Consider the following 20,563-nt stretch of genomic DNA (forward strand, 5'->3'; position numbering starts at 1 on the left):
CACTCTAGATTGAGGAGGGGAAAAGTCTTACCTGGGAAGGATCTCTGCTAATCCTGATCCTTGGTGGAGCTGCTGTGTATTCACACAAAATAAGGAATATTGGGGCAGAGGCATGCCTGGTGGTTAGCACATATAAGAGCAATTTGTGGATAGTGTGCATGTTGCGCATTTAAGCCTAGAGTCTTAACTAATATTTTTTGGCCCAGGAAGTAGGATAATTGCAAAGGAAAAATATGTTAGGAAGTGTTGGCTCCACTAGATAGATCTACCCAAATAATCTTTGCGAGAAGGTTGCTAGAACTACTTCTATTGAGGTTGGTTCTAAGTAACACAGTCCTGCAGCTAGGTATTTTTGTGTCATTCAAGGCCAAGCCTTCTTCAAAAGTTGTGGGTGGATTGTGCAGCCATTTGTCTGACATGGTACAGTGTTTCCTGCCTGAGCAGAGGGCTCAATTAGAAGATCTCCAACTTTGTTATTCTGTTCTGTTACAAGAACAGCTTTTACAGTTTTCCATGCGCCAAGAAGCAAAGTAAATGGGGAAATCCAGATTTCCTTAATAAATGCGGTAGTAAAGGTCATAGAATTCGGTCTGATTTCCTTAATAGATGCATTGCTTAGCGATGGAACTTCCAGTCCGAATTATGGTTGTGGGTTGAAAGCTACTTGTAAATATTTTTTCTCCATACCATGCAGCTGCAGATTTTAGAATACGTTGAAACTTCCTAATTTTAGTGGAGTTTATTAATCAATATATAATACTTTTTAATAACAATTTAACAAAAGCAATTTATTTCAATAATTTGTATACAGATGAAAGTATTCAGGATACATTACAAAAATGATACATTACAAGCTGATACAGTAGTTGAGCCTCTAGCCTAATGGCAAGGCAGAGGCCCCCGGTTCAAATCTCAGTAAAAAGGGTGTAGCTATCTGATGAAGGCAAATAAGACTGAAATAGATCTATAGTAGTCTCCCTTCCTTTTCATTATCAGCAAAAATATGTTACACCTATAGATTATAGTTGTCGGCTATAAAAAAAACCTTATCTGCCTTGGAATATGGCCGCTTCTGGGGCCAAGAGGCAAAAAAGGAGCTGTGATGTTCCTTCAATATACTAGGGTGACTCGACCAAAAAAAAAGAAAAATCACACATAACCCTTCCCTGGTACAAGCTGATACAGGAATTGAACCTGTAGCCTAATGACTAAGGTCTCTGTCTTACAAGGCAGAGGCCCCTGGTTCAAATCCCAGTAAAAATGCTACCTGATGAAGGCAAATAAGTCTGAAGGGTTATTTTTGGGAAAACATAGGATTTTGAGCAAAAGAAGATTAAAAAGGGAAAAAAATGGCATTGTTTTAGGCATCTGATATATTCAGCATGGCAGAAGAGATACTGATTGGAAAAGAAACAGGTGACTAACTTAGATGAATATAAATCAAGCTGCCCCGAGTCCTCGGAGAAGGGCAACATACAAATCTAATAAATAAATAAATAATACTCATTTTATAAAACTACAGTTTGTTTACCTTTCAATGAAGTTAAGGGGTAACCAACAGAAAGTACCACATCCGGAGAAAAGGTGAATATAGTAACACATCCAGAGACAGTAACTCCAAATACAGACTACATTTCAATCTTCTCTCCAATCTTGCATTTTGACTTTAGAAATGCCCAGTGTAATATATATATATATTTATTCTTTATTTTCAGATGGATAAAATGCAAAATGAACAGGTTATAAAAAAAGTAGGAGGGGGTGGAGTTAACTTTCTAGTAGCACTGATTTGATTTGATTATTTTATTTTATTCAGTTTGGATGCTGCCCAACTCCAATCAGCTTTGTGTCCCTAAACCTACTATGATCCAGAAATCAATCTTTCAAGATATATTTGTATTTCATTTTTTTCATGCTCAACGTCAAAAATTGCTTACAGAAGACACTGCAATTAAATCATGGGTCAGCTTTTGCTCCTGATTTCATGTAACAAATCACTGAGATGAACAGTAGTTATTAACTTCCTGCTATGTAAACTGTTCATGCTTGCCTTGCAGTGACCTCTATGTATTGATTCAAGACATCTGACAGTCTAGACCATGTCTTTAAATTCATGGGTGTCTTCCATTTCTTCCTGCTCTTTCTGATCACTTCTCTTTCTCCCTCCATTTTTTCCACAGGTAGATTTGGAAAGCAATAAACCTAGATTTCTACTGCCTCTGAAAAGTAGTTCACTGGACTCTAAGCTCTGAAGAATTTCATTTCCCCTATCAGCTATTTCTTTCCCATTAATTTGAGTCCAAGAGTTGATAGCAAGTCAAAATCAATAAAATGGCATTTGAAGGTTTAAAGCCTTCAAGCTTCATTCAGCACTAATATCTCATGAAGTTCAACATTTTAAAGCTATAGTTTAAATAAATAGAAAATATATGACCTGTAACATCTCTAATAATCTAAATAGTTTACTTAGTTTGTATTCAAATATCAGAGTTGTGTCAACTGTTGTTCTGTTAATAATGATATTTTACATTGAATTACAATGCTACTTTTAGAAACTAAAACACTCTAAAAACTATAGTTCTACTACTCTTAGAACATTTACATGTCACATTGTTTCAGAAGTAAAAATAAAACAAAAATCTAGGGAACATTTGATCTCTGCCCTTCTATTTTTGTGGGCAAATATTCTTCTAAACAGAATGAAACAACACCAAACAAAACCAAAACCACAAGGGAAATATTGTTCTATATTTTGCAGCAAACTGGATGGTTCTGTAAACTTCTCCATCATAGTCACTGTAAGATGGAAGATACTGCTAAGATCAAGATTGTATTAAGTCTCCTCCCCATATTAAAGCATAGACTAAAAAAACCCCAAAACATTTTAAATAGATTCCAGCAGTCTGTTTAGTTGGGACAATGCAATTTAATTTTCTTCCCTGATCCTGCAATCTCCCTGTTTCCATGTCACTACTTTGCTGTATATCAAATGATTTTAGCTGGAAATGCATTCTGACTATTTTCCAGGGTTCACTGGCAAAATATCCTAGGGGAAGTATTCATCTTATTATTCATATGCCAGGATTTCATTAAAGACTATTCTCAAATAAATGGCTCAACAGATAACTGCAGAGCTAAAAAGGGATTGGGTTGAGGAAAAATGCTACCACTAGCTTACTGATAGCCAAATTTGAACAGAAATGATGCCGCAGGTAAAGAGACAGCTTGTCCTTTTTTACTCTGTTCAATCACATTGAGCTCAGCTGTCATTTTGAATTGCCTTTAGCCACCTTAACTAACTCTTCTATTTAACTTGAATATGATACCTATATCATACTATATTGTATTTCCAAAACGTGGAGAGAATCATGACAAGACAGATTTAGACTAAGCGCTCAGAAGAACATCCATTAATAAGCTGCACCTATTGGAACAGTCAGGGGTGAGCTATTGCCCGGATGGGGAGGAACGCAGTGGGGTAGCAAAAATGGAGCTCCACCCCAATTTGCACTGAAAGATGTTGAAAGAAAATGCAGAAGCCACGCCCACAGTGTGGTAGTAAAAATTTTGGTACCCCTTCACTGGAACAGCCAACAGCCAGTGATTTTAACAACATTTTAAAGATAAATATTTACATTTCAAAAAGTAATGTGACTTCTTAATTATTATTTTTTGAGGGTGGGACCAGGAAGGAATAAGAATTATTATTTTACTTGTTTCCTTGTGAAGGCCCTCTACAGGAAAAGCCTCCTTAAGAAGGGCTTACTTGTCAATGGAAGGGAAAGGAAGGGAAAGAACATGAGAGGAGAGGATATGATTTTAAGTGACTTATAACACTGCTGCTGTTGCTTCTGGGTGTGATGGTGATTTTCTAAAAAGTGGAGAAACTCTATCAATCTATCAATCTATCTATCCACCATCTAATAAAACAAAACCACCCGGAAGAACGCAATAAAATTAAAATGAATTAAAGGAACTTCATGAATACATACATGAACATAACAATCTTCCTAGATGAAAAAGCATGACTGCCTGCTCCTGAGTTATACAGAGACATGGAACTGCATTGCACCTCTCCAGATGACTGCTGAGATTTCTTCTTTAATGACATCTGAACAGGCAAAGTTCTCCATTGATCCACTGGAGGGATGGATGTGAAATGAATGCACTTGCCAATCCCCCACTCCCCCCCAAAAAATCCCCACTCTTGCCATTCATCTCTCTGGAATCCCATTATTCAGAGGCTGGGTTATGTCTCCACACAAGCCTTAAAATTCAAAGGTGGCTCTGAAATTTGGAAGAAGGCTTTTAAAAAAATCAGCATAGAACAGCACCCTCAAACTCTAAATGTGCTCTCTAGTTCTCCATATACATACTTTGCCAGCCGCATGAGAGGAATTATTCACCTTTGAATTTCATATTAAATAATTGCTACTGGAATAGACATAAAGATAAGAAAGAAATGCAATGAAAAAGGTCTGTTAACAGGTCACGTCAATGTGGACAACACGTCTGGTGAATAACATAACCTCAGGATCTTAAATTAAAGCACAGCTAGGATGTCTTTTCTCTAAATTAGAGGTCTGGGCACCTTTTGCACTGTGACCTGCTAAACAACTTGGCAAAGAAAAATGTAGACTTCCGAAAGGTCTAATTCTGAGGTGACTCCTCACTACTGGAGAAACCAAGTTGCTTGAGGGCTGCTATTAGTCACAGGAAGAAGAAAAAAAGTCTTTTTAGTGCCCAATTTTCTTTTCACTTCTTTAACAAACTAGCTGGTTTGAACAAGTACTAGTTTAATTTTACTAAGGAAGATGGCCTCTGGATAGAATCCTGGTTGATAATGCAAATACTAAAATCAGTTCTCTCGTTGTTTAAATCCAGCTTACTCACTCATCTTTTTCTCAATTAAATTTTACATTTTCTTCTCTAATAAAATAGCTTCTGTTTTGCAAAAGAATCCTTTCTTTAATTATGGTATTCTTTTAATCCAATGTCAGTCAAGGTCTTTTTATTAGGGGAAAAAATCTACTTCACCTATTATTTATTTTTAGAATTCAGAATGAGATAGTTCTGATATTTCTTCCTTTTTTGTTATTATGCAAAATTTATTTCAATCTATGAAAATATCTACCGGAAACATTTAAGTATGACAGCAATCAATAGTTGTTGCTCTAATTTCTATTTTGAACAAGGCTGTGATCTAGTACTGCTGTTTTTCTGTTTTAACAGTAACGATTGTCCAAAGAACTATGGACAGCATCTCTCTTGTTGGACTAAGAGAACATAAAGAATCACTGTTTCCTATTTTTACTATCTTTCCAAAGAGATCATTTAGAAATGCAGAGTAATGAAAATTAATGAAAACTTTATTGAGCAAATTATGACCTTAGATATTTGGAGATTGTCTTTCATGCTTGTTAAGGGGTCAAGAAGTATCTCTGTCTGAAAAAAATAGTCACAATTCAGTCTCAACTCTCCAACTACAAAGGAAAAATCCCACAGGAGAGTTGGTTGCTGTTAACAAAAGCATCCCTACTTAAGTAGTTCAGATACCTACAACTCTGGTTTCAAGACTGGCTATCAGGGCCGCCATCAGGAATTTTGGGGCCCCATACAGCCTAAGTGTCTGGGCCCCCCGCCATTTTAAAACTACTTTAAGTCGCCGAGCCACTCCATCCCCTGGGGATCATTTCTCGCTTTATGCCAAGCGAGGCGGTCCCATAGGCCAGTGTTTCCCAACCTTGGTAACCTGAAGATATCTGGACTTCAACTCCCAGAATTCCCCAGCCAGATATCTTCAAGCAGTGTTCCCTCTTTTTTTTCGGTGTGAGCAGAAAAGTATAATGTCTGAGCGGCACATTTCCATGCCTGGGCGTGGATCGGTTAGAAACAAAAGGGGGTCACGAGACCTCAGGACACACAGCAACGGTCATAAAAATGAAACGGCAGCAAAGTTTTGATCCTCCGATCATCAGGCTGCTGCGAAGGTGCTAAGTGTTAAAAAGGGCCATGTCACTTTATTCAGGGCCGTTGCGACTTTGAACCATCAGTAAATGAACCAATGAGGCCAATGTTTCTATCTCCTGAGTAAGACGGTTATTAAGTGAGTTCTGCCTCACTTTACCACCTTTCTTGCCACAGTCGTTAAGTTAATCCTTGCAGCTGCTTGAACATCCCAAAAGATGTTCACATAACCCTGGGACATGGCCACCATCATAACTAACTTGTCAAGTGTCCAAAGTTTGATCAAATAACCCCTTTATTTTTCTAACAAAATCCTTTTTTCCTAGAAGGAAGAATAGAAAGAATAAAATGGAAAAGGGGATTAAAAGGGGATACAAAAAATTAAAAAAAGGGTTTGGTTCAAAGTTCTGCTCAGATTGAAGAAATTGGAGTTTGAGAAGGGTTCATTAAGCTTAGAGTATTGTTTTGTTTGCTCTTTTTTAACTTCTATTTTTCTATTTAGATATATGAATTTAGGAATTGCTGATCTGTTTTAATAAAGTTAGAAGTATTGATTATAATACGATATGCAGTAGGTGATACTGATTTGGATTAATGCATAAATGGAATTGAATTTAGCACTTTGGCATACTGGTTAAAAAGTTAGAAATATTTTTGAAGGAACATTAACATAAAAGAAAAGGTATGTAACTGGATGACAAAATTAGAAAAAAACCTTTTGCAACTTTTGGGATGATTGATATTAGTTACTAAGAAAATACAGCATTTTATTCATGAAAAATTAGATGGTGCATTGCATTATTTGAATATTGAGAGAGAAAGAAATTATCCCCCAAAGGTCCTTCCACCCTCTTTCCCTCCATTCATTTCATTCTTCCTTCTTCCTCCCTCCATTTCTCTCTTTTCTTTCTCTCTCATTCTCTCCTTCCAGGTCTCTCTCATTCCTGCATCCTCTCCCTCTGTCTCCCCTTCACTCTCTCATATGTTTATCTCTCCTCCCTTGTGTATCCAATCATACTTGGCCAATAAAGAAATAAAGGAAGGATCGTCCCGGAACAGATCCCAATGGCTCCAAAACTGCGGGGGGGGGGGGGGTCGGTCGTGTTGGAGGGAAACGGAGTGGGGAAGAGACGTGCTGCCAGGCACTCGACTCCAGCCCCTCCTGCCTTTTCATCCTCCCTCTCCGAAGCTTCGTCCTCCCTCTACCATACCCCCACCCATCTCTCTGAAGTTTTACAACTCCTCCCGTTGTCTCAGCACTCACAATGATCATCTCTCATCTCTTTTGATTGCTGGATTCTCCCTTTCAAAATGCCGGGGGGGCAATCTTCCAGCTCCTGCTTTAAACCCTCTGAGGAGGCTTTTGAGACGCCTTCCTAGCAATCGGGTGGTTGCTATCAGCAGCATTGCTGGCCGTCGCAGGTCTTGACGTCAGGGGCCCCCTGCTGCCTGACCGGCTCTGTCTTTGCCTGCTGCTTCCCTGGGCGTCCTTGAGGTCAGCGGGCCTCTATGCCGCGGGGGGGGGAGCATGCAAGCCTCTTGCCTCCACCGCCTCCTTTTCCACCATCCTGCTGCCTGAACCTGTTTACAAGGGGCTGGTGGAAGACTCGATGTTGCTTTTGCTAAAAGTAGGGGGGGGGAAGAGTAACAGCGACATCGGATTCGGATCTTCCACGCACAAATTACTGCAGGCGCCAGGAGGCTGGGCGGCAAAACCGGGCCCTTCTCGTTTTTCAATTTGCCCAGGGCCCCTCACGCCACTCCCAGTAGTACCCGCCTATCGGCGGCCCTGCTGGCTATGACACAAATTGCTTCCTCAGAAGATATCAGGTAGCCTTTAGAATCCAAAGTTTCTTTATTTCCACTCAGATTTACGTAAAACTTAACAGATATTTTAATGAGTCAGACTTCACAGTCAAGTTGCCTTCTGCAAGCAGCTATTCTTTTGCCTTAGTTTCTCCAAATTATGTCCTGTCCTCCAGAATGATTAGGGAGCCTTGTTTTTAGCTGTAGGCCAGAATCTTCAAACCAGGATCAAGAATTACAGGGCCTGAATCTGTTATTTCTGCATTAATACTGGTACTTGTTTCATTGGCTTCAACCTGCCATCAGCTTGCTCATCTTCTGAGAAAGTCAATATGTCCAGTTTGGCCCTGACAATTACTTACATACAAAATTTTTGAGTTTAAAATAGAACCCACATGTTGCAAACAACTTACTTCAAAGGACATGAGGCCTTTTATATAATTGTGCCTATCAAGATTTTAGACCACAAGAAAATATTTAGAATGAATGCATAAAGGGATATTTTTTCTAACATTCCAATATGGCCAAAATTTGACGTAATGGGTAAATTGAATCACGTTGATATCTGTTAATGATTTATTTGGATGTACTAGGTACAACTAATTACAAAAAAATAATGTTTACTCCAAGACAATTTTCAGATTTCATGGGAAAAAATATATTGTGCTCTATGTTATTGTGACCTGACATCCCCAATGATCATCCCAATGGGATTTTACAGAATCCAACTTTTCCTTAATTGATGAATGATACTGAATCAGAGCTATGTGTCTTCTTTGTCCCTGTGAGGGTTAAGGATATGTTGGCTTTGGCTTTATAGTTTTATAACATCACATTTAAAAGATATTTACTATTTGACATGATGTACTTCAGTCATTAGTGTCCTTAAATTCATTAATATCTTCGAAGAGAAAGATCTCTGTGATTTTGCATTGAATATTGTATACGATTCCCTGTATCATGAGAATGCTAGGCGAATATTGATTGGGCATGAAATACCCTACATTAATAATCTCTTAGCTGACCAGAATCCAGAACTGTAGAGATCTGACCAGATTCTACACAGACTGTATTGTAATTTTGACATGGCTGATATTTGTCTTTATATATTTTTTAATGTTACAAAAACATGTGCCAGATTTGTGACTGCTACACTGTGTATGTGTGGTTGATAGATAATACAGAAGTGTATAACTTTTTAAAAAAGCCATACTTTGCAACTACAGTGGTACATCTACTTAAGAACGCCTCTACTTAAGAACTTTTCTAGATAAGAACCGTGTGTTTAAGATTTTTTTACCTCTTCTTAAGAACCATTTTCTACTTAAGAACCCGAGCCCAGAAAAATTTCCCAGGAAATTTGAGAGCGGCAGGAAGGCCTGGCCAGTTTCCTGCCATTCCCCCTTTAATCCCGGCCTTTTAGTGGCGCTTAAGGAGGCTTTGGCAGTCCAGACTGAACGAAGCATTTTCCTTTCTCTGGGTGCTTGGAGAGGGAATAAACCTCTGCCAGCACCCAGAGAAAAGAAACGCTCCCTTCGTTCTGGGCAGCTGAGGAGTCACCACAGCGAAGGAAAGGCGCTGGCTACAAAGTGAGCGAGCGAGAGGAGAGGGGAGCCCTTCAGCATGGGAAGGAAGAGGCAGCAGGTAGCTGCAGCAGCAGCCAGTGTATGGGAGACAGTGCATAGGAGGCAGCCTCGCACCCGGTGTATTGGAGACACATGCTCCTCCTCGCCGCCTCAGATTCCCTCTTTTCTTTTTTTTTAAGCCTTAAAGTTTTGGATTTTTTAATTCATCTCACCTCACCTTCTTCCTTCAGCAGCGACTCCCCTCCTCCTCTTCTTCCTCCTCCTCCTCCTCCCACCCTAATTCCTAGCTTTTATTTCTTTCCTAAATGGTTTGCATGCATTATTTGCTTTTACATTGATTCCTATGGGAAAAATTGCTTCTTCTTAAGAACGTTTCTACTTAAGAACCTGGTTACGGAACAAATTAAGTTCTTATGTAGAGGTACCACTGTATTTACCATTACCATCAAAAATAATGATTAGCACTCTTATTTAATAGTCTTTTTCGCAGCTATAAAATATGTATGCCTGCTTTCAGTTTAAATTCTAACATCAGAGAGAAATGGAAAGAAAAAATACCTCTTGGAACTCCACTTGACCTCTGAAAGGTCACTAAGTGTTACAATCTCTCCTTTCTTTGAAATTAATCTCTTTCAAATAAAAATATATTCAGTGCAAGAGGTTCACCAGAACACTGAAATATCAGGTCAAAAAAAATAAGGATCTCAGTGATCCAAACATTCTGCAAATCATGTTATAAGTACTCCCTAGATGATGATTATGATGATTATGATTGTTATGATTGTTATGATTATTATTTTGGTGAGAGTAACAATTTAATCGCAAGCAGATATAACTCCATTTATTTTCACCCCATTCTAGGGATGCATAGTCTTTAATTGGGAAATGGATATCTTCAGTGGATGTCAAAGTACAAGATTACAAAATAATGAGGGTTACACATGAAGATAGCTTCAGCCTTTTCTATTTGAGGAATGGGATGGAAGAGATTATTCCAGGACATGCTACAGATTGTGAATATTAGCTTCTTAAGTTGATCACAATATGTTATTTCAGCAGCACAATCAGAAAGGTACTGAGAGGTGCCAAAGGGCTCAGCACCTTACGTTGCCCATTCCTATTTTAACTTCTGAAATGGCTAGGAGTTTCAACAGGGTTGAGCTCCCCCATGTCTCTCTTTTGGAACAGATCATCCATCATGGTGATCAAATGCCAAATCAATGTATAAAGCCAGAACAAAAAGATCAAATTAATGGGTTATCTGGGGAAAGGCTTCAAATAGTTCAAAAAGGCTGGTGAAACATTCCTTCAGATGAATACAAACACAAACATTAGTGCAGACCCTGTCCCACTCTAAGGATTACTAACCACAGTGGATATGTGTAATATTGAAAGGGGAGGGGGTATTCAAGAAGAGTCTGCTAATGAACAATCAGATGATGTAACATTTAAATAGGAAAATAAATTAACATCTGTCTGGAATTAGGAGCTACATGATGAATATTTATTAAATTTATATCTTGCTAAGATTATGTACATAGTGTTCCTTTATACTATCTTGTTCCTATATTCCAACACTACAACATTTTTCAGTGGGTTGGGCTAAGAGAATGAATAGCACCAAATCACCCAGTGACAGAAAGTGGACTTCAGCGTGGATTTCTTTGGTGATGCTTCAACCTCTTAATCCCTGTACCACACTTGCCTTTTTTAGTTTCATCACTCTATCGCCATGTAAAAATAACTAAAATTTCTGCCTACCCAGGAAACAACCTGTTCTATTTTTTTTCTTCCTGTAAGTGTTCTACTATCTGCTAAAATGTGACTATAATACATAAGATCCCTTTCCATAATCCTCAGTTCTACATTGTTTTGTATTCTTAAATATTTATATATGAAAAGCTCAATGAGGATCAAATGTCAAGGAGGCTGTAATTTGAGGTATTTCTAGCCTGGCTTTTAACAACTGCATATAGGAACAATTTAGTAAATAAAGGTAAAGCAATCCCATTAATTTTAGTCAATTTGCTCCTTCGCATATATGGTTATGACTGCAACTATAAAGGAGTTTTTATCAAGAAAATAGCAACAACAAATTGACAATAGATTCATCAATTTTGCTTCATTTATATTTTGATATAGCTTTAGCCAAGGAAAGCTTTGTCAATTTTACATAAAAATACCGAAGTCAAAATAGACGGGGATGCAGTTCCTAACATACATCAACATTTATTATTCAAAGCAGCTGAAGAATAAATCCACATCTGAACATAAGTGCAAATTAAATATGTATTTTGGAGTAATAGAATGCAAAAAGAGGATCTAAATGCAACAATATTTGCCAACACATATGTAAAACAAAAGCCAGTACAGTATATTAACATCGCTCATTTTGAAGAGTAAAAATCATTTCCCATAATGAGATGAACAAAACTGCAACAAAAACAAATCACACAGCCATTCCACATTGGTTATTGAAACCATCGCTGCAAAACTGGAAAGTTTAAGAGCTGCATGAAGGGACAGCCAACCAGCACAAAAGCAATGTAAGAAATGAAGCAGGAGGACTCTGGCTATCTCTAGTGAAAATTCCCACAGTATTTATGATAAATATGTGATGGATCTATATTCTAATAATTCAGCCAATAATGTTAATTATATAATTCAGTATGTGAATTTTTTTTGTGTGTGTAAAGGTGCAAGACCAATAAAATGGTGTTCTCTTCAAACATTCTTCCAGAATTTGAAATGAGGAAACAAAACACGTGTGCAGAGTATAAGCTAACATTCAATTAAATTTTTACTTTAAGCCATTAATATAAATTATTTTTTTCTTCACTCCTGCCCCCCCAAAGTAATTTCAAGGCGCTTAAGGAACATGCTTACCTAGGTCCCCAGCAGTCGGGTTTCAGGCCCGGTTACAGCATGGAAACCGCTTTGGTCGCGTTGATGGATGATCTCTGGCGGGCCCGGGACAGGGGTTTATCCTCTGTCCTGGTGCTCCTTGACCTCTCAGCGGCTTTCGATACCATCGACCATGGTATCCTTCTGCGCCGGCTGGAGGGGTTGGGGGTGGGAGGCACTGTTCTTCAGTGGTTCCCCTCCTACCTCTCTGGCCGGTCGCAGTCGGTGTTAGTGTGGGTCAGAGGTCGACTCCTAGGTTTCTCCCTTGTGGGGTGCCTCAGGGGTCGGTCCTCTCCCCCCTGCTATTCAACATCTACATGAAACCGCTGGGCGAGATCATCCAAGGACATGGGGTGAGGTATCATCAATATGCGGATGATACCCAGCTCTACATCTCCACCCCATGCCCAATCAACGAAGCAGCGGAAGTGATGTGCCGGTGCCTGGAGGCTGTTGGGGCCTGGATGGGTGTCAACAGACTCAAGCTCAACCCGGATAAGACGGAGTGGCTGTGGGTTTTGCCTCCCAAGGACAATCCCATCTGTCCGTCCATTACCCTGGGGGGGGGGAAATTATTGACCCCCTCAGAGAGGGTCCGCAACTTGGGCGTCCTCCTCGATCCACAGCTCACATTAGAAAAACATCTCTCAGCTGTGGCGAGGGCGGCGTTTGCCCAGGTCCGCCTGGTGCACCAGTTGCGGCCCTATCTGGACTGGGACTCACTGCTCACAGTCACGCATGCCCTCATCACCTCGAGGTTCGACTACTGTAATGCTCTCTACATGGGGCTACCCTTGAAAAGTGTTCGGAAACTTCAGATCGTGCAGAATGCAGCTGCGAGAGCAGTCATGGGCTTACCTAGGTATGCCCATGTTTCTCCATCACTCCGCAGTCTGCATTGGCTGCCGATCAATTTCCGGTCACAATTCAAAGTGTTGGTTATGACCTTTAAAGCCCTTCATGGCATTGGACCAGAATATCTCCGAGACCGCCTTCTGCCGCACGAATCCCAGCGACCGATTAGGTCCCACAGAGTGGGCCTTCTCCGGGTCCCGTCAACTAAACAATGTCGGTTGGCGGGCCCCAGGGGAAGAGCCTTCTCTGTGGCGGCACCGGCCCTCTGGAACCAACTCCCCCCGGAGATTAGGATTGCCCCTACTCTTCCTGCCTTCCGTAAACTCCTTAAAACCCACCTTTGTCGTCAGGCATGGGGGAATTGAAACATCTCCCCCTGGGCATGTTTAATTTATATATGGTATGCGTGTGTGTATGTCTGTTAGTATATGGGGTCTTTTAATGCTGTTCTGTTCGGGTCTGTGAGACCCGAAATCAAAGTTTGAGACCCTGTAAAAAAATTTCCCTGCATATCTGAAACTTGAAATTTCATGACTTTTCATCATTTCAGGGGTTCTCTCTATGAGAATTTTTTTGGGGGGGTGGGAGGTTTCTTTCTTGCTGAAAAAAAAAACCTCCCTAATGTTATGTTCCCGGGTCTATTTGACCCGGACTGCAAATTGATCATTTTAGGTACTTATACTTGGTCTTTTTGAAAGCTTTTTTCACCTGGAAACATGTTTGAACATTTCTGCACACAATGGAATGAAAATTGAACTGAAAAAAATAATCCTTATTGGTTTATTTTGCACATAAATGTGCCTCCCCCCCGTTTTTGTGAAAGTTTTTTTCAATTTATGGATAGTTTTGCTTGCAAAATGCAGTCTATTTTACTGGAGTTGGTGTGGGAATGGTACCTTGAACATTTCTGAATATAAGAAAAATATAAAGGAACTGAAAAAAATGATTCTTACTGGTTTTTTAACATCAGAAATAAGGCCTCCCCCCCCCTCGGCTGCTTGCAACCATTTTCACTTTTTTTTTTTTAATGCTCCAAATCCGAAATATTCTTTAAAATCTTAGGCATCCATTTACTCAATTTAACAATGCTGATCATCAAAAAATATTTTTGGGGTGGTGGCTAATTGTTTTCTGGGCAAAAAAAAATCATAACTTCGAATCTGTTTCTGTTCGTATATGACCGGACCAAAAATATTTTTTTTAGGTACTTGAATTTGATCTTTTTGAAAACTTTTTCAACTGGAAAACTAGTTTGAACATTTATGAACATAATGATATGAAAATTGAACTGGAAAAATTGAGACTTATATTTTTATTTTGATCAAAAAGCCCCTCCCCCCATCCTTTCTGAATTTCGTGTCAATTTCTATTTTTTAAGGCTACAAATCCCTAAGGAATTTTCCCCCAAAAGGTTTGATATACTAAATTGAACATTTCTGAATATAAGAAAAATATAAATGAACTGAAAAAAATGGTTCTTATTGGTTTATTTTTGCCACAAAAGGGACCCCCCCCCCAGCCTTGCTGTGTGCCATTATTGTCACTGTTTATACATATTTGTCTAGAAATATTTGGAATATCCTTTTGAAAATCAACCACATTGTAGCCAGATAACTAATTTTATGAAAGAAATCCATTTTACTAAAAAAAGTATGTAAGTTTGAAATTAACAGCATAATTTTTATATAAATTGAAATAACTTTATATGCAAAATAAACCAATATGCATCAATTTTTCCACTTCAATTTAAATATCATTATGTTCAGAAATGTTCAAGCTACAAATCCCACACCAACTTTAGCAAAATTGAATGTATTCTGCTAGCAAAACTATCCATAAAGTGAAGACTATGTCACAGAAACGGGGGGGAGGCACATTTATGTGCAAAATAAACCAATAAGGATTAATTTTCTCAGTTCAATTTTCATATCATTGTGTGCAGAAATGTTCAAGCTACCAATCCCACACCAACTTTAGTAAAATAGACTGCATTTTGCAAGCAAAACTATCCATAAATTGAAAAAAACTTTCACAAAAACGGGGGGGAGGCACATTTATGTGCAAAATAAACCAATAAGGATTAATTTTTTCAGTTCAATTTTCATTCCATTGTGTGCAGAAATGTTCAAACATGTTTCCAGGTGAAAAAAGCTTTCAAAAAGACCAAATATAAGTACCTAAAATGATCAATTTGCAGTCCGGGTCAAATAGACCCGGGAACATAACATTAGGAAGTTTTTTCGAACAGAACAGCAGGGTTAAATCTTTAAACATTTTAAAATTGTTAGTTTATTATGATTTGTTGTTACATGTTGTGAGCCGCCCCGAGTCTTCGGAGAGGGGCGGCATACAAATCGAATAAATAATAATAATAATAATGCTGCTAGTCACTGGATGTAACTCCCTGTTGCCCTCTGTAAGAAAAAGCAAAATCCCTACTTATCTTGTTTAAACAATAGAAACAAATAGCACCTTTTAGAAATATGGAACTTGAAACTCTTATTTTATTGCATGCAGTTTTTTCTGGATTATTTATTTGTTTGTTTGTTTGTTTATTTATTTATTCATTCATTCATTCATTCATTCATTCATTCATTCATTCATTGGATTTGTATGCCGCCACTCTCCGTGGACTCGGGGCGGCTCACAACAAACAATTACACAATAAAACAATTTGATCCAATTAATAATAATTAAAAAACTTAAAAAATATCCTAAAAATTAAAAGATTCAGTTAACATTCACTCAATCAACAATTTATTCTAAACACATTCATTGGTCAGGGGGGAAAGATCTAATGATCCCAGGCCTGGCGGCAAAGATGAGTCTTCAAACTTTTTCGGAAAGCAAGGAGGGTGGGGGAGGTGCGAATCTCTGGGAAGAGCTGGTTCAAGAGGGCCGGGGCTCCCACAGAGAAGGCTGTTCCACTAGGTCCTGCCAGCCAACATTGTCTGGTTGACGGGACCCAGAGATAATCTGGTCCAGAAATCAATCGGCAGCCAGTGCAGTCCGTGGAGTGATCTTGAAATAGGAGCATGTCTCGGAAGGCCCAATACCACTCGTGCGGCTGCATTTTGGACGATTTGAAGTTTCCAAACACTTTTCAAAGGCAGCCCCATGTAGAGTGCATTACAGTAGTCGAACCTCGAATTGATAAGGGCATGAGTGACTGCGAGCAGAGACTCCCTGTCCAGATAGGGCCGCAACTGGTGCACCAGGCAAACCTGGGCAAACGTCCCCCTCACCACAGCCGAAAGATGATGTTCTTAGGTCAGCTGTGGTTCGAGGAGGACACCCAAGTTCCAGATCCTCTCTGAGGGGGGCAGTAATTCCCCCCCTGGGTAATGGACGGACAGATGGAAATGTTCCTTCAATACACCAGGGTGATTCGACACAAAAATATGTAACCCTTCCCTGGTGCAGAGCTGAAGGGATTGGATACTGTAGCCTAGAGGATAATTCTCTGCCTTACAAGGCAAAGGTTACAAGTTCAAGTCCCAGTGAGGGTATGGCTAGCTGATGAGGCCAAAATAAGGCCGAAATAGATCTATCCTAGTCTCCCTTAATTTTCAAATTCAGCAAAAAAATATGTGACATGTAGAAACATGTAGAAACTTCCTGGTGAGTCAGTGGGGTAACACCTGGGGTCGTTGATGTAACTGAGGTATGCTGATTAGTTAATGGTTGTGGATTAGGCGTGATATCCTGAGTAGTTGGAGCTTGCAGGCTACTTGATTGTTTTGCAATGTGTGTTCTGAGTCTGGTTTCAGTTTCTATGGCTGGGATACGTTTGAGGGCTGGTTTCCAGATGCCTGGTAGGCGGGAGGTATCATCCCGCTTGTTCATATTTTGGGGATGTTTTTCTATCTCGATGGCTTCCATGATTATTCTTTTTGCTGTTGCCTGCTGTGTAGAAACAGGAAGTTTCTACACAGCAGGCAATTGCTGAGCCATCAAACCACACCCAGCCAGAAACACCAGCCTGAAGATGACGAGTGGGACCTTGTCGAAACATTGCCAAAAATTTCCAAATTAAGATTATAGGATTATAGATTAAATGAAGATTTGATGACTGTGTGATATAACTGAATCCCACTGCAGCATTCTTTTAGCACAGTATTTCTCAAACTTAACCATTTTACCTTGTGTGGACTGGGGAACACTGAGAGTTGAAAGCCACATGTTTTTAAAGTTCATATGTTTTAGGAACACTCTTGTGTTTTTGAAGTTTCAGCAAGCAGAATTAGCAGACCAGTGCAGACTTTCACTGTATTTGATTTTGATATCAATAAAATAAAATCATAACTTTTCGCAGATTTTAATCTCAAATGTGTTACCCAAAAGCCAAGTACAGATCTTATATATTAAAAACAAAACAAAACAGAAGGACATATCATATAAGAAGTGCCAAATATTATACTACAAGACATACATACCTTGTTCTAGGAGATGATGGTGAAAAGGAGGCACTGGAAGTTTCAACATTAACTGGGGCTCAGTGAAATAAGCTTGAAGCCAAGCTATACATTGTTTCAGTGGTTCTTTCATTTCCCCTGTGACTTCACATACTTCACAAGATATTGAGGCCTCCACTCTATTGAAAGAGTAACAGAGTAGCATTCATTTTAAAACTGAAACCAAGTTGCTTAAACATAGTACAACAAAGAAACTTCAGGTAGGCCAAAAATCCAAATGCTAATGAGAAGGGGTGGCCTGCAGAGAAAATAAATATGAAAAAGAGAAAAGCAAAGCAAATCGGAATAAAACACTTCAGTTTCCATCTCTGTGAATAGGTCACAAATATCTCCTTTATGTATAGCATTATTTAAGCCTGGGGAGATAAAATAGCTCCTTATAGTATTTTCAAAGTGAGCAAATGTCTAGATATATATAGTTTAAAAAAAGGGAACACATTTTAAAAATATATTTAGACAGGACAAAATACCTAAAGAGAAACAGATAAATACAATTTCCTGTGGCACCCACCAACATGTATGATGCATGCCATCTTAGAAAAAGATGAATACAATTATTATACAAACTATTGGGGAAAACAAATTTTATTTGAATGGAGTTTGAAGTAAAATATAACACAAAGAAAAAAAAGCAGACAAAAGGACAAAGAAATATTTCTGTGCATTCATTGCCAAGAAGAAATATAGAAGTATAATGAAGTTATCATTTTCTCTGAAAATTCTACTTCATTTTTTGGTTTATGCTCTCTGTAGCATACAAATGGAAATATATTTATTTATGCAAGGAATATGTCCATAGTTAAGGAAAATGTCAAGGAAGTTGGATTGATGTACATCACACACACACAAAAATATATTTAAATCCTGGCTTCCCATCTTGTTTTCCATTTTGAAATTTGTAGATTAGAAGCAGAAAAAAAAAGGATTTTGAAACAAATAAAGAGGAAATTTTTAAAGAAAGGAAATCAGCTGAAATTGCTATCCATTCACCCAGTTATCTTAACTTCATAAGCGTTTTCTCCAATTGATTTTCAAGATCTTTCTCCTCAAAGTGAACTCTGAGAACAAAATTGTGTGCAACTTTTCAATTTTATCGTGAGGTGTACAGATTTTTAGTTGATTATTTGAACCAATCCTTCTTTTTGAATCCCTGATATTGTATTTGTACTTCTTATTGGGAATTTGCATCCATATAATTGCTTGGGTTTAATGTTCCACTTCTGTAGAAAATACAAATACTGTATCTCTTATTTTCAGAGCACCAGCACTTAATTAAAATTCAGCCTACAATCTTCTCAATTTTTCCACTTGAAAAGGGAATCAGGAGAATTTTGATACTGTAGTTGTAATATTAGTCTTAAAAGTCCTCGAGTCCTTGGAGAGGGACGGCATATAAATCCAATCAATCAATCAATCAAATGAATATTTTAAATTTAAACTTAATATCTTAACTCCCTATTTTTCCTCATACATGTTTTTATAAAAGGTCTCCGTCCCAATGGTCTTATAGGTTTCAATACTTATTGTGGGGTTTTTTCCCCTCTCTCTCCAAAAATTATGTATTATTTTCAAATTAGAGGAATACTGTGATGCAATAAAACCCCTAAAACATGATTAAATGAAAAAAAGTTTGTTATATCTACTTTTTATTTTGTACCCAACGTCCAACCTTAGTCTGGATTTAAAATGCTGGAGCGTGTAAGTTCAAAACATTATCAAACAGCAGTAGGTTACTCAAAAATTCTTGGGACTTTCCCCAGTCAGCAGAGGATTCAAATAATGACTTCTTGTCTTGTACTAAAACCTAAAAACCTGCTGATTTTCTCTTTACCCAGAGAGCATACAAGACCTTAACCAAGTAGGAAAGAAAAGGTAATTTTCACATGCCAATCATAGAAACTGCTGCTACAGCAAACTATGCAAAGAGACAATTTTCAACAGACATGTTTTTAGCACAACATTGGCAAGGGAGATGCTCCATTTTTGATTTTAGAAAATTGTACAATCACACAATTATCCTTTGTTAAAGTAGCTAGATGATTGTCACTTCTTGCAGAAGAGAGCAAAGATAGTGAAGAATGCGTACAACTGATATTGATTCTAAAATCCATTTTAATAAATTGTGTGTGTTTTACTTGATATTCTTATATATATTTCCTTTATGTGCTTTAAAAATGTTAGTGAATAAAATTGTATTCTTATTTCTCTTGCACACTTTTTATTGGTTACAAATGCATTATCTTTATTTTTTAATAATGAATGTATACTTCACATTTCTGTTTATTGTAAAATTTTAAAAAATACAAACTACAGAAAAAACAGTTGAAACCAAAATTAAAATTAAAACCACTATATAATCATTAACTAATAAACAATTAAAATATTGGGAAAAGACTTGCGTTTTCATCCTGTTCCTAAATCCAGATGTTGGCATACGCCGGCAGAACACTACCTGTCAATGACTACTTCAGCTTGAACTACAACAATACACGGGCAACCAATAGATACAAACTTAATGTAAGCTGCTCCAAACTTGACTGTAGAAAATACGACTTCAGCAACAGAGAGGTCAATTCCTGGAATTCGCTACCTGACTCTTTGGTTTCTTCCCCAAAAACTTTAACCCTAGACTGTCTACTGTTGACACCACCCCATTCCTAAGAGGTCTGTAAGGGGTGTGCATAAAGCACCAGTGTGCCTACTGTCCCTGTCCTACTGTCCTATTGTCCTCATTTATCTGTATTTACATTGTTTATGTTTATGTTTATACCTATACTGCTAGGTTGTACATGTTTGACAAACAAATAAATAAAATAAAACTAAAATAGGAATGGTCAGTTATCTTGATTCTCTGAAGGCAGAATCCTTTCCAGAATATCAAGGTTGTTGAGATAAATCAGTAGAGTAGACTAATGGGGAAAATAGGACTGATAATACATATTAAAGTTTAACATTGAGAGCTCAGAAGTG

General features: G+C 38.2%; 1 protein-coding gene across 6 annotated transcripts in view; it reads right to left on the minus strand.

Moving 5' to 3' along the window:
- Window positions 1-20,563, minus strand: part of MGMT (O-6-methylguanine-DNA methyltransferase) — a 296,550-nt gene that overhangs the window by 93,158 nt on the left and 182,829 nt on the right. For all 6 annotated transcript variants that reach the window (XR_011559179.1, XR_011559178.1, XM_070752470.1 and 3 more), the window contains one exon: window positions 17,555-17,712. Coding sequence is in view for 4 of the 6 variants with exons in the window: in XM_070752470.1 (XP_070608571.1) it covers window positions 17,555-17,712 (158 nt within the window). In the remaining 2 variants the exon portion in view is untranslated. The remainder of the gene's footprint in view (window positions 1-17,554; window positions 17,713-20,563) is intronic.

The sequence above is a fragment of the Erythrolamprus reginae genome, chromosome 5 (assembly GCF_031021105.1).
Source record: "Erythrolamprus reginae isolate rEryReg1 chromosome 5, rEryReg1.hap1, whole genome shotgun sequence".
Taxonomy (NCBI): domain Eukaryota; kingdom Metazoa; phylum Chordata; class Lepidosauria; order Squamata; family Dipsadidae; genus Erythrolamprus; species Erythrolamprus reginae.